This window comes from Bufo bufo, chromosome 11, assembly GCF_905171765.1.
Source record: "Bufo bufo chromosome 11, aBufBuf1.1, whole genome shotgun sequence".
In the NCBI taxonomy this organism is placed as follows: Eukaryota; Metazoa; Chordata; class Amphibia; order Anura; family Bufonidae; genus Bufo; species Bufo bufo.
In genome coordinates, this window is record NC_053399.1 from 27,089,720 (window position 1) to 27,107,508 (window position 17,789).

The window sequence follows — 17,789 nt, forward strand, 5'->3', positions numbered from 1 at the left end:
GCCACTCCTGTGTTGTCTTGTGTCAGGAATCATCCTGCTATGTCTGTTTAGTTCAGATTATCTTGCCCTCAAGTTTTCCCTCAGTTAAGATGGTGGATTGTGTCTCATCTGGGTGCCATCTTACTTCCTGTTTCACATTTAAACCTCTCAAGCCTGTTAATAATTGCTTGAGTATTGTGTTTGAGCTCCTGCTTGTGCAGTCCTCTCGCTTGGAACTTGCTCTCCAGTTTGTTCCTCCTCCTTACCCTGCTACCTCCTGTTGCCGAACCGGATTGCCTGACCACGTTCCTGTGCCGCCTGCCTGCCTGACCCATTGCTCGTCTGACCTCGGCTCTGCTTCATCCTTCAATCCTGCATCATTACTACTGGTAGCGGCTTCATCCTTTACCCTGCTACCTCCTGTTCAAGACTCCGGTGCTTCCTGTGTTCAGGCTTGCCCCTGCCATTGGATTCCAGCAGTGTTCCACTAGTATCGTGACATCTTGTCTGTGTGCTTAGGGTCATTGTCTTGTTGGAAGGAGAACCTTCGGCCCAGTCTGAGATCCAGAGCACTTTGGATCAGGTTTTCATTAAGACTATCTCTGTACTTTGATCCATTCCGCTTTCCCTTAAACCTGACCAGTCTCCCTGTCCCAGCCGTTGAAAATATCCCCAGAACATCATGCTGCCACCATAATAATGCTTCACTGTAGGGATGGTATTGGGCAGGTGATGAGCAGTGTCTGATTTGCTCCAGACGTGACGCTTAAATTGAAGCTAAAATGTTCAATCTTGGTTCCATCAGATCAGACAATGTTGTTTCTCACAGTCTGGGAGTCCTTTAGGACTCTCTTTTAGGAAACTCCAGGCGACTTTCAAATGTCTTTTACTGGAGAAGGAGAAGCTTCTTTCTGGACACTCTGCCATAAACCCCAGATTGGTGGAGGCTGCAGTGATGGTTGACCTTCTGGAAGTTTCTTCCATCTGCTCACAGGATCTCTGGATCTCAGCCGGAGTGACCATAGGGTTCTTGGTCACCTCTCTTATCAAAGTCCTTCTTAGTTTGGGGGTGGCCAGCTCTAGTGAGAGCCCTGGCTGTTTCAAACGTTTTCCATTTAATAATTATGGAGGCCACTGTGCTCTTGGGAAGGGAACCTTTAGTGCAGCAGATTTTTTTTTGTCCCCTTCTCCAGATCTGTGCCTCCACACAATCCTGTCTCTGAGCTCTACAGACAGTTCTTTCCTCCTCATGGCTCGGTTTCTGCTCTGATATGTATTGTCAGCTCCTGAGACCTTACAGTATATAGACAGAGCCGTGTCTTTCCAAATCATGGAATTCAATCAACATCTTAAATATGGTCAGGAGAAATGGGAGGCCCCCAGAGCTCAACTTCAAATGTCATAGCAAAGGGTCCGAATACTTATGTCCATGCAGAATTTTCGTTTTTCCTTTTTAATAAATGTGCAAACATTTCAAAAAATCTAAAAAAAACTAATGGGTACAGCTCACCTGCTGGCAATTTTTTTTAGATGCACAGAAACCACTGCAGACTCAGTCTGTGATGCATATAGACCTGAAAAATTCCAGCATCCAATTTCGGTAAAAATTGCAGCTTTATTATGTCCAGTATAATATCCATGCCTCCTAAAGCAATTATATTATGAGGAGGGGGAGAGAACGGGGAGGTTATTGGCACTCATATCTAGGGCCCAACAGGCACTCATATCTAGGGCCCATACCTGCTCTTTGTAATTCAGCTGGGGACTTGTGTACGGCAACAGATCAGATCTTAGAGGTCATGCACGAGTTGTATTCATCATTATATGAATCAAAAGTGGATGTTGCAGACACAGAGATTGCAGTGTTCCTAGACCAGTTGCAACTCCCTACCCTAATTGAGGAGCAGCGAAACTTCATGGATGCTTCTATAACTATAAAAGGAAATGGAAGATGCCTTGGGTGATATGTCAAATAATAAGGCCCCGGGGGAGGGACGGATTACCGGTTGAAATATATAGAACTTATGCCTCTACGCTATTACCTCAAATGCTAGAGGTCTATAAGGAGGCACAAAGTCAGGGTACACTTCCTGGGTCTATGAATGAAGCTATTATTGTGGTCATCCCCAAACCGGGAAAGGATAGTTTGGTGGCGGAATCATATAGGCCTATATCCTTGCTACAGGTAGATGTTAAAGTTTTAGCTAAAATATTGGCAAATAGGTTAAATTCAGTGATAACCTCGCTCATACATACTGATCAGGCAGGATTCATGCCTAAATTGTCAACAGCTGATGAATATTAGGAGGTTATTTCTAAATATTCAAGTGAGTCAGGTCCACGCCTTGAACGCGGCGGTCGCATCTCTTGATGCGGCCAAAGCATTCGATAGCGTGGAATGGCAATATTTATGGCTGGTGCTCCAGAAAATGGGAATTGGACCCGTATTCCTTAAATGGATACAGTTAATGTGCAATTGCCCCACGGCTAGAATCCAAATAAGAGGCAGACTTTCTAAACCCTTTAAATTACACAGAGGAACTAGGCAAGGGTGTCCACTGTCTCCGTTGCTGTTTGCAAAGGCGATCCTTGCAGAAGCCTTAAGAAGAGCGGTAACAGTAAAAGGACTTCGGTATGGCCCCCTAAGTGGCACTATATGCCGATGACCTCCTGTTATTTTTAGATGACTGGAGTTCTTCTCTTCCGGAGGCCATGGGCATTATAAATGGTTTTGGGAAGTTATCCGGTTTGACGATAAATTGGACGAAGTCAGTGCTGATGCTACTTTCTAACGATGGGGGAGCCTCTCCGGCACATGCAGCAGGTTTACAAATAGCTACCTCCTTTACATACCTAGGCATCCAAATTTCGAACAATGTGCAGGAGTATGAGAAACTTAACTTGACACCGCTGCTACACAGGTTTAGACAGAAGGTCCAGGCTTGGATTCGTTTGCCCCTTACTATGATTGGCCGTACTAATCTGCTTAAAATGGTTTTCATGCCCCAACTTTTATATATGCTACATAATGCTCCAACCTGGATTCCCCTCCATTTTTTCTATACTGTGAATGCGATATTCAGAGACCTTATTTGGAAGAAGGGAATACCGCGTATAAAGCTAGCTACTTTGTGTAGACCTAAAACTCAAGGAGGCCTGAATGTCCCAGACCCATGGATATACTACTTAGCGGCACAGCTGCAGCATATCAGGGGCTAGGGAGTGGATAATGGCCTCAGTACAGCAGGCAGGACTGTAAAATACTTGATTGATGATAAAAAACCTGTTGTCAGCCATAGGGGACGGTACATTCCTTAAAATAGGGAAGCGTTTCGGCTCACTCGGTACTATAACACAGAGTGCGGTGGAAGGCTAAAACGGTTGTAGGGCTCACTGGGTATATTCAATTCACCCACATTTGGCCCAACCATATGTTTAAGGAGTTGGATAAAATAGAAAATGCCCGGGTGTGGGAACAATATGGGCTTAATCGTATACATCAGCTTTTCGAGAATGGTTCCCTTGAGGAATCTGCACGAGCTACAAAAAGAATATTCATTGCCCAAAACCCAGTTCTAACTTTATTTTTTGCAACTCCGACACGCAATACAGTCACAGGAGCAGCAAGAAAGGATAGCACCAGCTAATACGCATTCAATCCTAGATCTTACTAGCTCACAAGGGGGTACCAGCGGAGTTATTTCTCTTCATTATAAGGTTCTGCTAGAGGTGCAACTTAAAAAGTACCCTTTAACGTTGTATGATAAGTGGAAGGAGGATATACCTGAATTGTCCGTAGAACAATGGGAGGAGGTGCAGTGGCTGTGAGTGAGGCCCATAGAGTGTCCCAACTGTTTCTGCTCCATAGGGTCTATATAGAACTCCGGTTATACTGAAAAAAATAGGATATAGGGAGGATGACAATTGCCCAAGATGTGGAACACCTAACGCTGACTTAATTCACCCTATGTGGAACTGTCCTAGATTAAGACACTACTGGAATGAGATTGTCAGGTGTTTGGTATACAAATAGATCAGTCAGCAATTCTCGGTGTGTTAGGACATGTTAGAACTCTGCAACTGTCTCCGAAAAATAAATTAGCTTTAATGCGCATATTATATCAAGCAAGGAAACTGATCGCTTATTACTGGATCAAGCATCACCCTCCGAAAGTTACGGAATTGGTGGAAAAGATTGAATGGAAAGATACGTGTACCAGAAAAGGAAGTCAGAAAAAATTTGAGAAAATATGGAGCTCGTGGTTGCAGCATTAAAACACTGTTCTATAGGGTGACTTTATGTGATGGGAAAAGGTAGTGTCCACTATCCAGCAGACGACACCCTGTGGGCATAGAATGGGGGTCGTTTGGTCTTGTATTATCATCTCCTTGTGTTATAGTTGTTGGGATAACTCAGGCATGCTCAACATGCGGCCCTTCAGCTGTTGCAAAACTACAACTCCCAGCATGCCCGAACAGCCTACAGCAGGGCATTGTGGGAGTTGTAGTTTTACAACAGCTGGAGAGCCGCAGGTTGAGCATGCCTGGGATAACTCCTAGGGGAATATGGAACACTCCGGGTGTAATAGATTTCTCATACTGAAATTAAAGTATAGTCTTATGTAAGGGAGTGAATGATGGCGTTGATGATGCATAGGTCCTGAGAAAGTACCACGCTGAGCCCAAATAGATTTTACACCATTGGGCACCATTGGATTTTATGGACGATTTTGTTCATAGACCTTCGACATGGACTTTCGTCGTGCTGCAGATTAGGGAGGGGGAGGGGAGTTGGTATTATTTGTATGTGCGTTTGTTTTTGTTTAAAGAAATACCTTTAATAAAAATGATCTGATTAAAAAAAAAATCCATGCCTCCTACATGTTTCAGGAACCAAGTTTGCTCTTACTGATAGTGGAAGGTATGAACATGACCCACCTCTGTTTATCTACACACACAAGCCATGCAAATTGAGCAAGTAAAAGCTCATGGTAAAATTACGGAAACCAGGTGAAGATAATACGTACTTGTTTCCATAAACTTGGCTATTGCTTTGGCATATATAAATAAACAAATAAATATAAAAACACATAAAAAAAAATTTCATCAGTTTTTTTGTGGATCCATTGTAACAATGCTTGTCCTTGTCCGCAAAACGGACACGAACAGGACATGTTCTATTTTTTGCGAAACAGACACGTGAGTCATTTCCTTTTTTTTTTTGTAAACCCATTGAAGTGAATGGTTCTGCATACGGACCTGTAAAGAAACGGAATGGAAACGGCCAAAAATACGTGCGCCTGATTTATAATGCTATGTAAGGGCTCATTCACACGACCATGGTTTTGGTCCGTATCCGAGCCACATTTTTTGCGGCTCGGGTGCGGACCCATTCACTTCAATGGGGCCGCAAAAGATGCGGACAGCACTCTGTGTGCTGTCCACATCTGTTGCACCGTTCCGTGGCCCCGCCAAACTTATGAGTCATGTCCTATTCTTGTCCGTTTTGCGGAAGGCAAATTGTGGAAGGAACACGGGCAGCATCCGTGTTTTGCGGGTACACAATTTGCAGACCGCAAAAAACGGCACGGTCGTGTGAATGAGCCCTAAGTCTGTGTGCCACCCGTTCCGTGCATTGGGGACAGGAAATTCAGGTCCCCAATGCATGGGCACCGTCCGTGTGGCCGGCGCAGATGGATGCAGACCCATTCAAATCCGTAGTGCTTCCATGGCCTTCTGCTCCGTGCCTCCCAAATTGCGGACCGATTCAAGTGAATAGGTCAACATCTGTGATACGGTGCGCACACGGGCCGGTGCCCGTATATTGTGGATCCGCTGTTTGCGAGGCCGCAGTACAGGCACAGCCGTGCATGAGCCTTTAAGCGTCAAGAGTCCTGAAATCCATTATATTACACTGACCGAATTATTTCAGTGTACTGCATTGTAGATTTCAGGACTCTCTGGGTCTCAGAGCATAAAAAATCAGCATAAGGGTCCATTCACACGACCGTATTTCCATTTCATATTTTGCGCATCCATTTATTTCAATGTGGCAGCAAAAGCTGTGGACAGCACACCGTGTGCTGTCCACATCCATATGTCCTGTGCGTTTGGGGGCAAGAATAGGCATTTCTAACATAGGGCTTGATGTGTGGGACCGCAAAATGTGGGACGCACGCGACTGGCACCCGTGTTTTGTGGACCGCAAAACGGACACGGCCGTGTAAATGGGCCCTAATGCTGTGTGATCTAGTCAGAGGAGCGGAGGTCAGAACGGGACCTCTCACTGACATACACTGCGAGTTTATCGCATTGAACTGGCTCGTGTGTCTGGCCTAATGAAGACCTACATTAATAATGCAGAATAAGGCTAGGTCTACACAACGACATTTTGTTGCACCAATGACGCGCAACAATATTTATAATGATAGTCTATGGGGTCGCACTGCGACACGCAGCGACTGCGACAGTCGCAGAAAAATCCATTTTGAATGGATTTTTTTGCGACTGTCGTGTCGCAGTATGTCGCACGTCGCAGTGCGACACCATAAACTATCATTATAAATATTGTCGCATTGGTGCAACAAAATGTCCTCGTGTAGACCTAGCCTAAGGCCTCATGCACACGACCGTTGTTTTATTCCGTGTCCGTTGTTCTGTTTTTCGTGATTTTCTGCGCACCCATTGACTTTCAATGGGTCCATTGAAAACTCGGCTAATGCACCGTTTGTCTTCCGCGTCCGTGATCCGTGGTTCCAGTCCGTCAAAAAAATATAACCTGTCCTATTTTTTTCCTGAAAAACGGTTCGCGGACCCATTCAAGTCAATGGGACCGTGAAAAAACGCGGAGGCACACAAGATTGTCATCCGCGTCCGCGCATCCGTTTTTTTCCTGTCATTTGCATGGCAAACTTGACTTAGACTTTTTTTTACTTTCCTTCATGTCTGGTGAGCCTCCAAAAATAAAGGAAGACACACGGAAACAAAAACGGAAACGGATCACGGAACCCCATTTTGCGGAACGGAACACAACAACGGTCGTGTGCATGAGGCCTAAATGTGAAAAAGGGTGTGAAGACTTTCCAAGTGCACTGTGTGTAAGCAGGAGAGCGGACAACCCAGCGCCTGCGAGCTCTGCTGGAGCCTAGTCTTGGGCTTCTTCCAGCTCTTGCAGTTGCTGTTCGTCTTCCATGTTGCCACTCCTGTAGATTCCTGCGACTAACCACAAGTATGTGCGGCTCAAGGCAGCTTACAAATGCTATGCGAGCGGGAACATGAATCGCTGCTGTGCTAGATAGCTTACAGAGCTATTCCAAGAGGCCCCATAGACTGCAGCAAAGACTGCCGGGTTAGAGGGGCTATACCGTCAGGACAGGCCCTGTCCATACGGGTGTCATACAGGGGGCGTACCACTCATGAGCGCCCCTTTATAAGCCAGAGTGACAAGAAGTGGCCCTGGCGGTCTCAGACCGACCCCTTTGGTGATGTTGTACTCACTGATCACAGGAAACTACAGAGTGCATTCACCTTTTTAAAGGGGTTCTGTATCTTTTGATTACTGATGATCTATCTTTTGAGTAGATCATTAGCATCTGATCGGCGGGGGGTCCGACACTCGGGACCCCCGCCGATCAGCTGTTTGAGAAGGCAGTAGAGCCGCGGCCTTCTTGCTGTATCCCACAGGCTCAGTGATGTCACGACTATTATCACTGGCTTGGGTGAGCTGCAATACCAAGTACAGCCAGTATACGATGGACGGCGCTGTGCCTGCTATATTATAAGGAGGCTGCGTTGCTGATCAGTGGCGGTGCCAGCAATAGGACCCCCTGTGCCTAGGCCAACCATAGTGTACTCCTTGAAAACCCCTTTAAATAAGCATACATGGATTTCCCCCTGAACGCTGATCATTACTTCTGTTTCTTTTCTCTTTCCTCCTAATAATTAAGGCCGATATCTAATAGATGTGTCCAGAAAAACCGCTCCGAATTCACCCCTTTATAGGCCCTGTATGAAAACCAGTGCAGACAAGAAGCGGACGCCACCAATGCGATTTCTACAGGTTTTATTATTTAACAATATAATAAACTTGAATTCAGTTTCTTGGCGGAAACACCTGAGATTTTCAGTGTACTTTGGGGATAAACTGAAGTGACGGTATTTCTTATATGAATATATACTAGAGGTGATTGTGCTCCTTTCCAGTTCAGAGCCATGGAAAGGTTTCAGCCACATGTGTACGTGTCCAACGTGTCCATAGGCTATCATTAGCAGTGTCCTTTTGCCATATGCTTAGTCAGTATATATCTGTATACTTTTAAAGGGGGTTTTCCGGGACTTTGATACTCATGACTTATCCTTCTGCGTGTTTACGAAGCACTTTACGAAGCACAGCGCCGTACATTGTATAGTGGCTGTGCTTGGTATCGCAGTTCAGCCCCATCAATGTGAATGGGTCCGCAGTCAATCTGCAAAAAACGTAGATCAGCTGTAGACCAAAACTACGGCCGTGTGCATGAGCCCTAAAAGGGAAAACCTGTATAGATTAATGACAGTGCCATTCCTGACACTCACTGTTTTCCTAATCTAGCACCAAAACTAAACTAGCACCAAAATCGTCCTGATTAGTGTTGAGCGAACTTGTGTTTTAGGTTCGGTGTCCGAAGAATCCCGTTATGGATTCTGAATTCCATTATGGTCCATGGTAGCAGAATCCATAACGGGATTTTTCGATAACCCGAACTCTGGACACAGAACTTAAAACTTTGGAGCATCTCAAGGGGGTTATCCGAATAGGTCATCAATATCAGAACGGCGGGATCTGATTCCCGACACCCCCACTGATCAGCCGTTTAGAGACTCTACAGGGCTCTAGTGAGCGCTACGGCCTCTTCCTGGGCCAGTGACGTCATGTTCATCAGTCACCTGACCTAGGATCAGCTCAGTCTCATTCAAGTCAATGGGGTTGAGCTGCAATACCAAGCACAGCCACTATCCATTGGACAGCGCTGTGCTTCGTAAGCTGCAAGGAGGCCGCGGCACTCACCAACTGTACCTGGTAAGCTGCAAGGAGGCCGCGGCACTCACCAACTGTACCTAGTAAGCTGCAAGGAGGCCGCGGCACTCACCAACTGTACCTGGTAAGCTGCAAGGAGGTCGCGGCACTCACCAACTGTACCTGGTAAGCTGCAAGGAGGCCACGGCACTCACCAACTGTACCTGGTAAGCTGAAAGGAGGCCGCGGCACTCACCAACTGTACCTGGTAAGCTGCAAGGAGGCCACGGCACTCACCAACTGTACCTGGTAAGCTGAAAGGAGGCCACGGCACTCACCAACTGTACCCGGTAAGCTGCAAGGAGGCTACGGCACTCACCAACTGTACCCGGTAAGCTGATAGGAGGCCGCGGCACTCACCAACTGTACCTGGTAAGCTGCAAGGAGGCCGCGGCACTCACCAACTGTACCTGGTAAGCTGCAAAGAGGCCACGCACTCACCAACTGTACCTGGCAAGCTGCAAAGAGGCCACGGCACTCACCAACTGTACCTGGTAAGCTGCAAGGAGGCCACTGCACTCACCAACTGTACCCGGTAAGCTGCAAGGAGGCCACTGCACTCACCAACTGTACCTGGTAAGCTGCAAGGAGGCTGAGGACCGCCAATCTGATATCGATGACCTATTCTGAGGATTTTAAGAGAATTATATTCAAGTCACCTTATCAAGCAAGGTGCAGGGGATTATTTTTGATGCATTAGTTCTTAAATAGGTGCAACACTTTATGCAACATTATGCATGAGGTTCCCATTAGTTAATATGGTGCAAAACCTGCTGCAATTGATTCAACGCTTAAAAGCTGTAGTGCTCCCTTTATTCGCTGATCCCCACCCTATGCAGTTCTGTGTATTAGGTACCTGCTGGGCCATAAGAGCTAGGAACCACTCCAAAGCTCTCTACTGAAGAAGACACAATGACGGCAGTTGAATAGGTAAAAGACATTCAATGCACATGGCATCTGCAGTGTCCGTCGGATGCATGTGTCCAGAGGATTTCCCAACGTATACCTCTGACGTATAAGACACTGTATACTCCACCCATAGGTTTTGATTATAAAAAAAAAAGGTAGTATAAGAGCCAAAAGGACACTGTTTTGGCCTACCATGGTTGCATGAGGGCCTATGGATACATTGGACGTATGCGCCGGGAGGAGTGCGAATGTCGTCTTATACACTGTCATGTTACTGTATCATCTACAATCAGAGCGGTATTATATAAAGGCTTCACCTCCATTTTGAACATATTCAAGAGGATCTGAAAGATCACCTTCAGCTGTGTGAGGCATTTAAAGGGCTTTGTACCTAAGAAACTGGCTGACCTCTTGCCGTTGCTCCTAGAGGCTCATCTGCATATAATAAAACATCATTTTTCTCAGCAATGCGGGCACATATGAACATGGGACCAACACAGATGTCTTCAGCTGCCGAGTGCACATGTAACAGGTCAGCCAGTGTCATAGGTACAAAACTGCCGACAGATGCCCTTTAAAGGCACACTGCAGGTAAACTTAAAGGGGTTCTCCAAGCTTTAAATATTGATAACCTATCCCCAGTATAGGTCATCAATATCAGATCGGTGGTGGTCCAACACCCGGCACCCCCGCCATCATCTGTCTGAGGAGATGACGCATGCAGTGTGCACATGCAGTCTCCCATCTCTCTTTCTGCTCACCGATGCTGTCTATGGCAAAGCAGCAGAAGACCAAGAAGGTAGATGGGAGACGGCACATGCGTCATCTCCTCATACAGCTGATTGGCGGGGGTGCTGGGTGTCGGACCCCCGCCGATCTGATATTAATGTCCTATCCTGAGGATAAGTCATCAGTAGTAAAAGCCTGGGCAACCCCTTCAATATGTGCATTATGCCTAGTGCCCAGGGGGTGGTGCATGGCAGAGGGAACCTCCTTGATATCCTCTGAAGCCCGGTATCATGCTCCCCCACTTTGGTCCCTGTACTAGGTATAACACAGCTTAGCAGAATCACCATAGTGTTCCTATAAAGTACCAGAACACAACGGAAATGTAGATATCTCCATTAGGCTTTCTGCACAAGTTGTTTTTGGGCCTTTTTTGAATTTCAGGCATTTTCTACAAGCCATTTTTGGGTGGTATTTTCTTTTCTTTCAGGAAAACACTCCAAATGGCCCAAAAAAAATGCACCGAAAGTGAAGAAAAAACGGCACGAAAAAAACGCTGCAAAACCACTGTGTGCGACACCTCTCCTATAATTTCTTTTAATTGCACTTTTTACTCCACCCCAGGTTATACATCTTCTCATGGCGGCATGTTGCTACACTTTAACATACATACTCATTAATGTGTATACTATTCATGTACAAAGAAGGGCTCCCTAGAGAATACGCAGTCTTGGAACAAGCAGCAAGTGATATACCATAAAAAGGTGCTATACTTCATGGTAATTCCAAACACACCAGCAAACATGGCAAGAAATCATGCTATACATAAGGAGCAGGAAGGCAGTAATGATACGTCCAGTCATTTCTTCATAGAATTGGTTTCTGAGAAACATCTGAATATGGATATTGAACCAAAAATAAAAAGAAAGTACTAAGAAAATTCTCACCCTTATCAGATACATATTCACAGGCACAATATATGTATTTACTTAGTGTATATATATATATATTTTTTTTCTATATCTACACTGTATACATTATATATATAAAAACACATATATGATCAGATTTCCCATGTAACGTGTAAATGGTTAGCTCTTTGGTTTCTTTGCCATACGGGTAACGGTTTTAAAGTTTAAGCTTTCTTAAAATGCTTGGAGTTGTAGTGCGCCCTCATATCTTTCCTCAAGTTAAATTTTGCACCGCAGACTCCGCAGGTATACAGATGAATATCCATATGTTGCTCTAGGAGTTCGTTACTTGGGAAGATCTGAAAGCACACTTGACATATCGTCTCTCCTGCCGCCAAGTGGGAGATCATGTGTCGCACATGGTCGTGTTTGCGAAAATTTCCTTGGTCGCAAAGCGAGCAAACGTATCGTGCCATGCCGGTGTGCATGTCGTTATGCAGCCTGAGTTGGCGCTCCCGTAAAAACTGCTTCCCGCAAATCTGGCACGAAAACTGTTTCTCCTTGGTGTGCACAGTATAATGTTCCCGTAAGTGGCAGCGTTGGAAAAAGCCTTTGCCGCAGATGTCGCAGAAATGTTTTCTCCGGTGATCTTTTTCGTTGTCATCGGACAGGGAACTTCTGAAGACTTCATGGTCTAAGCACTGAGACATGTGCTCCACCACCAGGTTCTCGGCCCCGAAGCGCTGCCCGCAGTTCGGGCAACGGTACGGGCAAGAGGAATGTTTATAGATCTGTCTGTTCGCACAAATGCCCCCTTCACCGAAGTCTTCCCACATGTCTGCTAGCTCTCCCATTCCAGATGTCTCCTCCATGCTGTCTCCAAAGTGCATCCTCTCGTCAATGCTCCTCTCGCTGTTCTCGAGTCGCTCTTGAGGTTCTCCACATCTTTGGGCATGTTCCTGAAGCTGTCTACCTTTGACAAGAATTTGCCCGCATTTACCACATGCGCATATATTTTCTATATGCTGAGACAGATAGTGGGAGGAGAGGTCCTGCTCGGTGACGGTCATACCACACAGTTCACATGCCATGTCAGAGGCACCCGGGTCGCTGGTCTCTGCACCATCTTGATCCAGAGAGTCAACATCTTTTCTACAGCTTCCAAGTGCTTGCTGTAAAGATTTCTCATTATGTTCTTCAAGATAGTAACCGCCAAGAGACTCGTCTGCTTCTTCCTCGTCGTCAATGTCTGAAGATTCAAAATAATCTTTATCCGAGATTTTCACAATATTAATATCTTCCATTTCCACCATGGAGTTCTCATCAGCTTCGATCTTTATAATGACGGTGTTTTTCTCGGTAGTGTCTATGGGTTCGTTCTTTATTTGGTCCAGAATGACAGATGAGTTTTTCGCACTCTGGGAAGACACAGACGCCTCCGCGTATTGACTTGAGTCTGCCCTATGGGCGTTGTCTTGGGATGGAGAAAACTTTGAGGCCGGAGATTCGCTCCCGCTCTGGCTTGGGTCGTTGCTGGAATGGTCTCTGTTTTGGAAGAAATGCCTATTAGTGCAAGTCTGAGAGTGCTCATCGAGAAGCTTTTCGCAACTGAATGCGAAACCGCAGCTCTCGCAGGTGTAGCTGCGTCCAAAGCGCCGGCTCCCTCGCTCTCTTGGGTTAGACACTTTTGGGGAAGGGGTTTTCTTGCAGACGTTCTGCAGCTGCTTACGTAGCACAGGAGGTACGCTTTGTTCAACCTGCTTTTCAGGAACAGTGTTCACAGGTAATACGGGCTCCGTCGGCCTCTTGCTTGGCTCCTCTCTGCTCTTTGCCTTGGGTTCCTCATACATACGAACGCCAAATACCATTTTGCTACTCAGGCTACTTGAGGCAGAAGAGGAGCATTTAATGGAAGAATCGATATCCTGTATGTCTTCCAAGCAGTCAGGGATAACATAGAGCTGCAAGTAACTCATGGCGTGCTTCAACTGTTCAAAATTTTCTGGCGCCTTAAGGATTTTACCCAGGTACATGAACTGCAGTATCAGGTCGAAACATTCGGCACTGATCTTGGTGTTGGTGAGGTTGATCTGCGCCATGGTGTGCTGATGATTTATAAACATCATTTTGAAGTAAGAACTGCAGGCGGCAAGGACGGCCTTGTGGGCTTGGAAGTAGATGTCACTGATGGAGATACAGCAGTCGCAGAGGAAGCCCCATTCTCTCTGGTTGTAGAGCTGCTGGAGCACATAACTACAGTGGCTTGCTTTTCCCATCATGATGTGTCCCAGCGGTTCCTTTATGAAAAGAGGCAAAAAAATAAATCCCAGTTACATAACTTAATAATTGGGTGCAAAGATATGTCCGCCATCAAACAATACTATATACTCAAAGACTGGCTGCCTCAGTAATATGTCAGCTGCAGCAATGAGTGCATGAGACGACGGGGATGTGAAAGGGGAGCAAATCTGTATTTGTTGCTTTAGGCCTCATGCACACAGTTGTTGATCGATTTGTGCACGGGCAGACGGATCCAGACCCATTCAACTTGTATGGGTCCGTGGTCCGTCCGCACCGCAAAAAAGTAGTGCGGTGCGGAGGCACAGACAGAGTCAAGTGCTCCGCGGTGCTTCCGTGGGGATCCATGCTGCACCGGACCTTCCGGATTGCGGACCCATTCAAGTGAATGGGTCCGCATCCATGATGCGGGGTGCACGCGGCATATTGCAGACCCGCTGTTTGCAGGCCACAGTACAGGCACGGCCGTGTGCATGAGCCCTTATGCATCTGATTTCCTCTCCTATTTCCGAATGGAGAGGTGGACGCATGAATAGCCCTCTCCAGAAATGCTAGGTGAGCTCACTCAGCTATTTTCAGCACTCCTATAGAAGTTAATAGACAGATTACGCATGTGCAGCTATCTCTCCATTCACAGCAGCCGTGAGATGGGGATTGGGGGACCCCTGTTCTCAAGTTAACGGGGTATTCCCATCTCAGACACTGATGGCTTATGGCTAAGATATGCCATCAATTTCAGATAGAAGCGATTCCCAGAGGTTGGACCCACACCTATCTCCAACACATGCCTCCCCCCAAAGAGAAGGAGACCTCACCGTGCATGCATGCCCACCCCCCAATCACAGCTATTGCTGAGCAGTCCGAATGAAGAGGTGGTCGCACTTGGACGGTGCACTCTCCCTTTTTCTGCGATGGGACTTCTGAAAACACTTGCTCGTCTATTTTCAGAACTCACATAGTGATCAATGGAGAGCAGGCCGCGTGTGCTCTCCTTCACTTTGGAGGTCCCTTTTTTGGAAGGAGACAGGAGTGGGTCCTGGAGGTGGGACTTGCTGCTATCTGACATTTCTGGCATATCCTAACTATAAGCCATCAATGTCTGAAATACAAATACCCCTTTAAGTGCAGGCTCTACCTATCAGGCTTTTATGCTCTTTTCGGGTGCAGGGAGATGATAAATCCCCCTTTTAGTCCGCAAAATTTGGAGCATGGGTCCATTGAAAGCACAGGCTCCACAAATAAAACGCGGACGTCACGCGGACCGGATCAGCAATTTGCAGACTACAAAACAGACACCAGGTCTTAGACCTGGTGCTTGACAAGAGCAGCAGATATCCGATAACACGCTCTGTTATATGAGTATATAACCATTATACTCCTATGATGTATATTCTAGTGCCGGGATCAGCAACCTCCAGATGTTCTGAAACTACAACTTCCAGAATCCTCCTTTCATTTCTGTGGGAGCTACAAGAATAGCAGAGTAAGTGTGCATGATGGGAGTTGTAGTTTCACAGCAGAATGTTGCTGATCCCTGTTCTAGTGCAAAGTGCAAACCCTAAATGTGACATTGCATGACCAGGAAGGGATACACGCCCCCCCATGTAATCACATGACGTCACATCCCCCGCACAGCCAATGGCAGGGCTCCTATGAGTTGCAAGTTGCTGGTGGCCACGGGCTGTCAATCAAAACTGCAACCCGGGCACTAGCCCCATCCATCCTGACAGTAGCCATCTATCGTGACAGTATGCAAATGGCTAAAATAAGCATCGCCCACAGCTGCAGGCAGGCCTGTCGTGCCAGTCTGGCCCATACCAAGCACACTGCAGCAAACACACGCCATCAGTGCGCTCACATGCAGCCAGTCACCATGCAGGAAGTATAGCCTCCACCCACCTTGCTGATGAGCTCCGGCTGCACGCAAATATGGCTGTTCCAGGACCCCTGGGCACGGACTTGCCGCCAGTCCCTGTAATGACACTGGGTGCGGATCCGGATGCTAGCGGGTGGGGGAGCCGCCCCCCCTCCAGCGAGAACCCCGAGTCCCGCCGATCACCCCCCGATCCGTGACTCGATCAACGATTCCCTCGCTGCCCGGACAGCATCGAGGGGAAGAGGAGGCTACGCCGAGCTTCTTCCGTCTATGTCTGCGCTGATTACGGACGCCCCCTGGTGGACACGGACAAGCTGCACATACTGTAATTACTGTATGGGAAATGCCCATAGTAATGAGAGTGAAGCTGGCAGAATGTACATGGGGGGCTGCAGGGAGACCACCCACCTCATCCCTGCCAGGCTGCACCCCCACATGCAGTGCCCCATACATTATCATCAGCCACATGCAGGCTGGGAGGATATCCCTCTGGTTTACAACTAGTTTCAGCCCTATTATAAAGTGCAGAGCAATGATTACACCCAAGGACAGGGGGGCTTACAGAATCTCAACTGCAGCATTGAAGGGGTTAAAATAATTAACTGCTGCAAAGACTATAAAAAAAAAACACTATGAAGGCTACATGCACATGGCTGCAAATCGTGGATCTGCAAAATACAGATCCTGGGCGAGCGCTTTCCTCCTTTTTTTTTTTTTACCCCTGCAGATATCAGACAAGAATAGGACATGTTCAATTTTTTTCCATGGCTGCGGAACGGAGTTATGGATGTGGACAGGACGCGGTGTGCTGTCCGCATCATTTGTGACTCCATTGAGATTAATGAGTCTAATCCGCCAAAAAAAAAAAACGATCGGATGCGGACTGAAACTACGGCCGTGTGCATGAGCCCTTATCCAGTGCCGACTCTCCAGCGATTCCCCTGGTCTTTGTGGACAGGCGGCATCAGGGGTTATGTGCCGTACTGCTGGCATCATGGCTCCCATCACACAGTGGTGATGTCAGTGGTGGTGACCTTTGATGACGTCACTACGTTTATCACATGGTCCGTCACATGATCCATCCTCACCACATTCAGTTTTTTATCACGCGTGTGCAAAATGCATTGCACCCGCGCGATAAAATCAAAACTGACTGCAATTGCGTACCTACTCGCGTGGGTTTGCCGCAATGCATCCGGACACGTTCTTCTGCAAGGGGCCTTAGTCTTTTTGGTTCCTGCAGAATGCTCTTGTCTCTTTTTTTTTTTTCTCTATAGGATTCTCTAAAGGGGAAAAAAATGCCTGAAAACAATGCATATCAAATATCTATATCTAAATCTATACAAAAAGGGGAAGAAAAAAAACACTTGTGAAACTCATGCCATTTTTGACAGGCCACAAAAAAAAAAAAGTATATGAAGGAAGCCCAAGAAGTTAAAGCGACCCTCCGGTAAAAAAAAAAATCATTAAAGGGGTATTCCAGTTGTTGCATGTCCACAGTATATGGGATAACTTATTAGATTGGTGGGGGTCCTAACGCTGGGACCCCTATATACCTTGGGACCCCCTGAAAAGAACAGAGCAGGAGGTCGGGCATGTGCTGAATGCATCTATTCACACACAGATCCACCACCTCCCAGGCTCCAAGATGGCCAGACTGCTATCTGATCCATATGGTGCATTTGGTAGCCCAGGACGCTTCCTGCTGCGCCCACATGCGCAGTGCTGGCCAATCCAACAGCAGGACAAGAGGAGCTGTCCTAGACTACCCATGCACAGTGGTAGTCTGAGAAATGGTGCGGCCATCTTGAATGACAGAGGAGAAAACAGGGACTTGGTGGATCTGCAGCTGAAAGAAGAGGAGGTCTGTTTGTTCACCAGTTTTTTGTTTTTTTTGCATTGTACTAATTTTGAGCGAAAAATCATTTTTTCAGTTAGTCTTTATTAAAAATGTTGAGCCCCTTTCTCTGTGCAGCCTTGAGATTCTCTAGTATTGGGATATGTGTTTTTAATGTTTCCCATCAGCTCAGCTGACAGC

The 17,789-nt window shown here is 46.7% G+C and overlaps 1 protein-coding gene across 1 annotated transcript; it reads right to left on the minus strand.

The window, feature by feature from the left end:
* Positions 1 to 10,652: 10,652 nt before the first annotated feature.
* On the minus strand, positions 10,653 to 16,025 carry ZBTB1 (zinc finger and BTB domain containing 1). Its single transcript, XM_040412745.1, has 2 exons — positions 15,775 to 16,025; positions 10,653 to 13,874 (listed from the first exon to the last, which is right to left on the minus strand). Exon 2 carries the CDS (start codon positions 13,854 to 13,856, stop codon positions 11,802 to 11,804), a length of 2,055 nt encoding a protein of 684 aa, XP_040268679.1. The 5' UTR covers positions 13,857 to 13,874; positions 15,775 to 16,025; the 3' UTR covers positions 10,653 to 11,801.
* Positions 16,026 to 17,789: the final 1,764 nt, after the last annotated feature.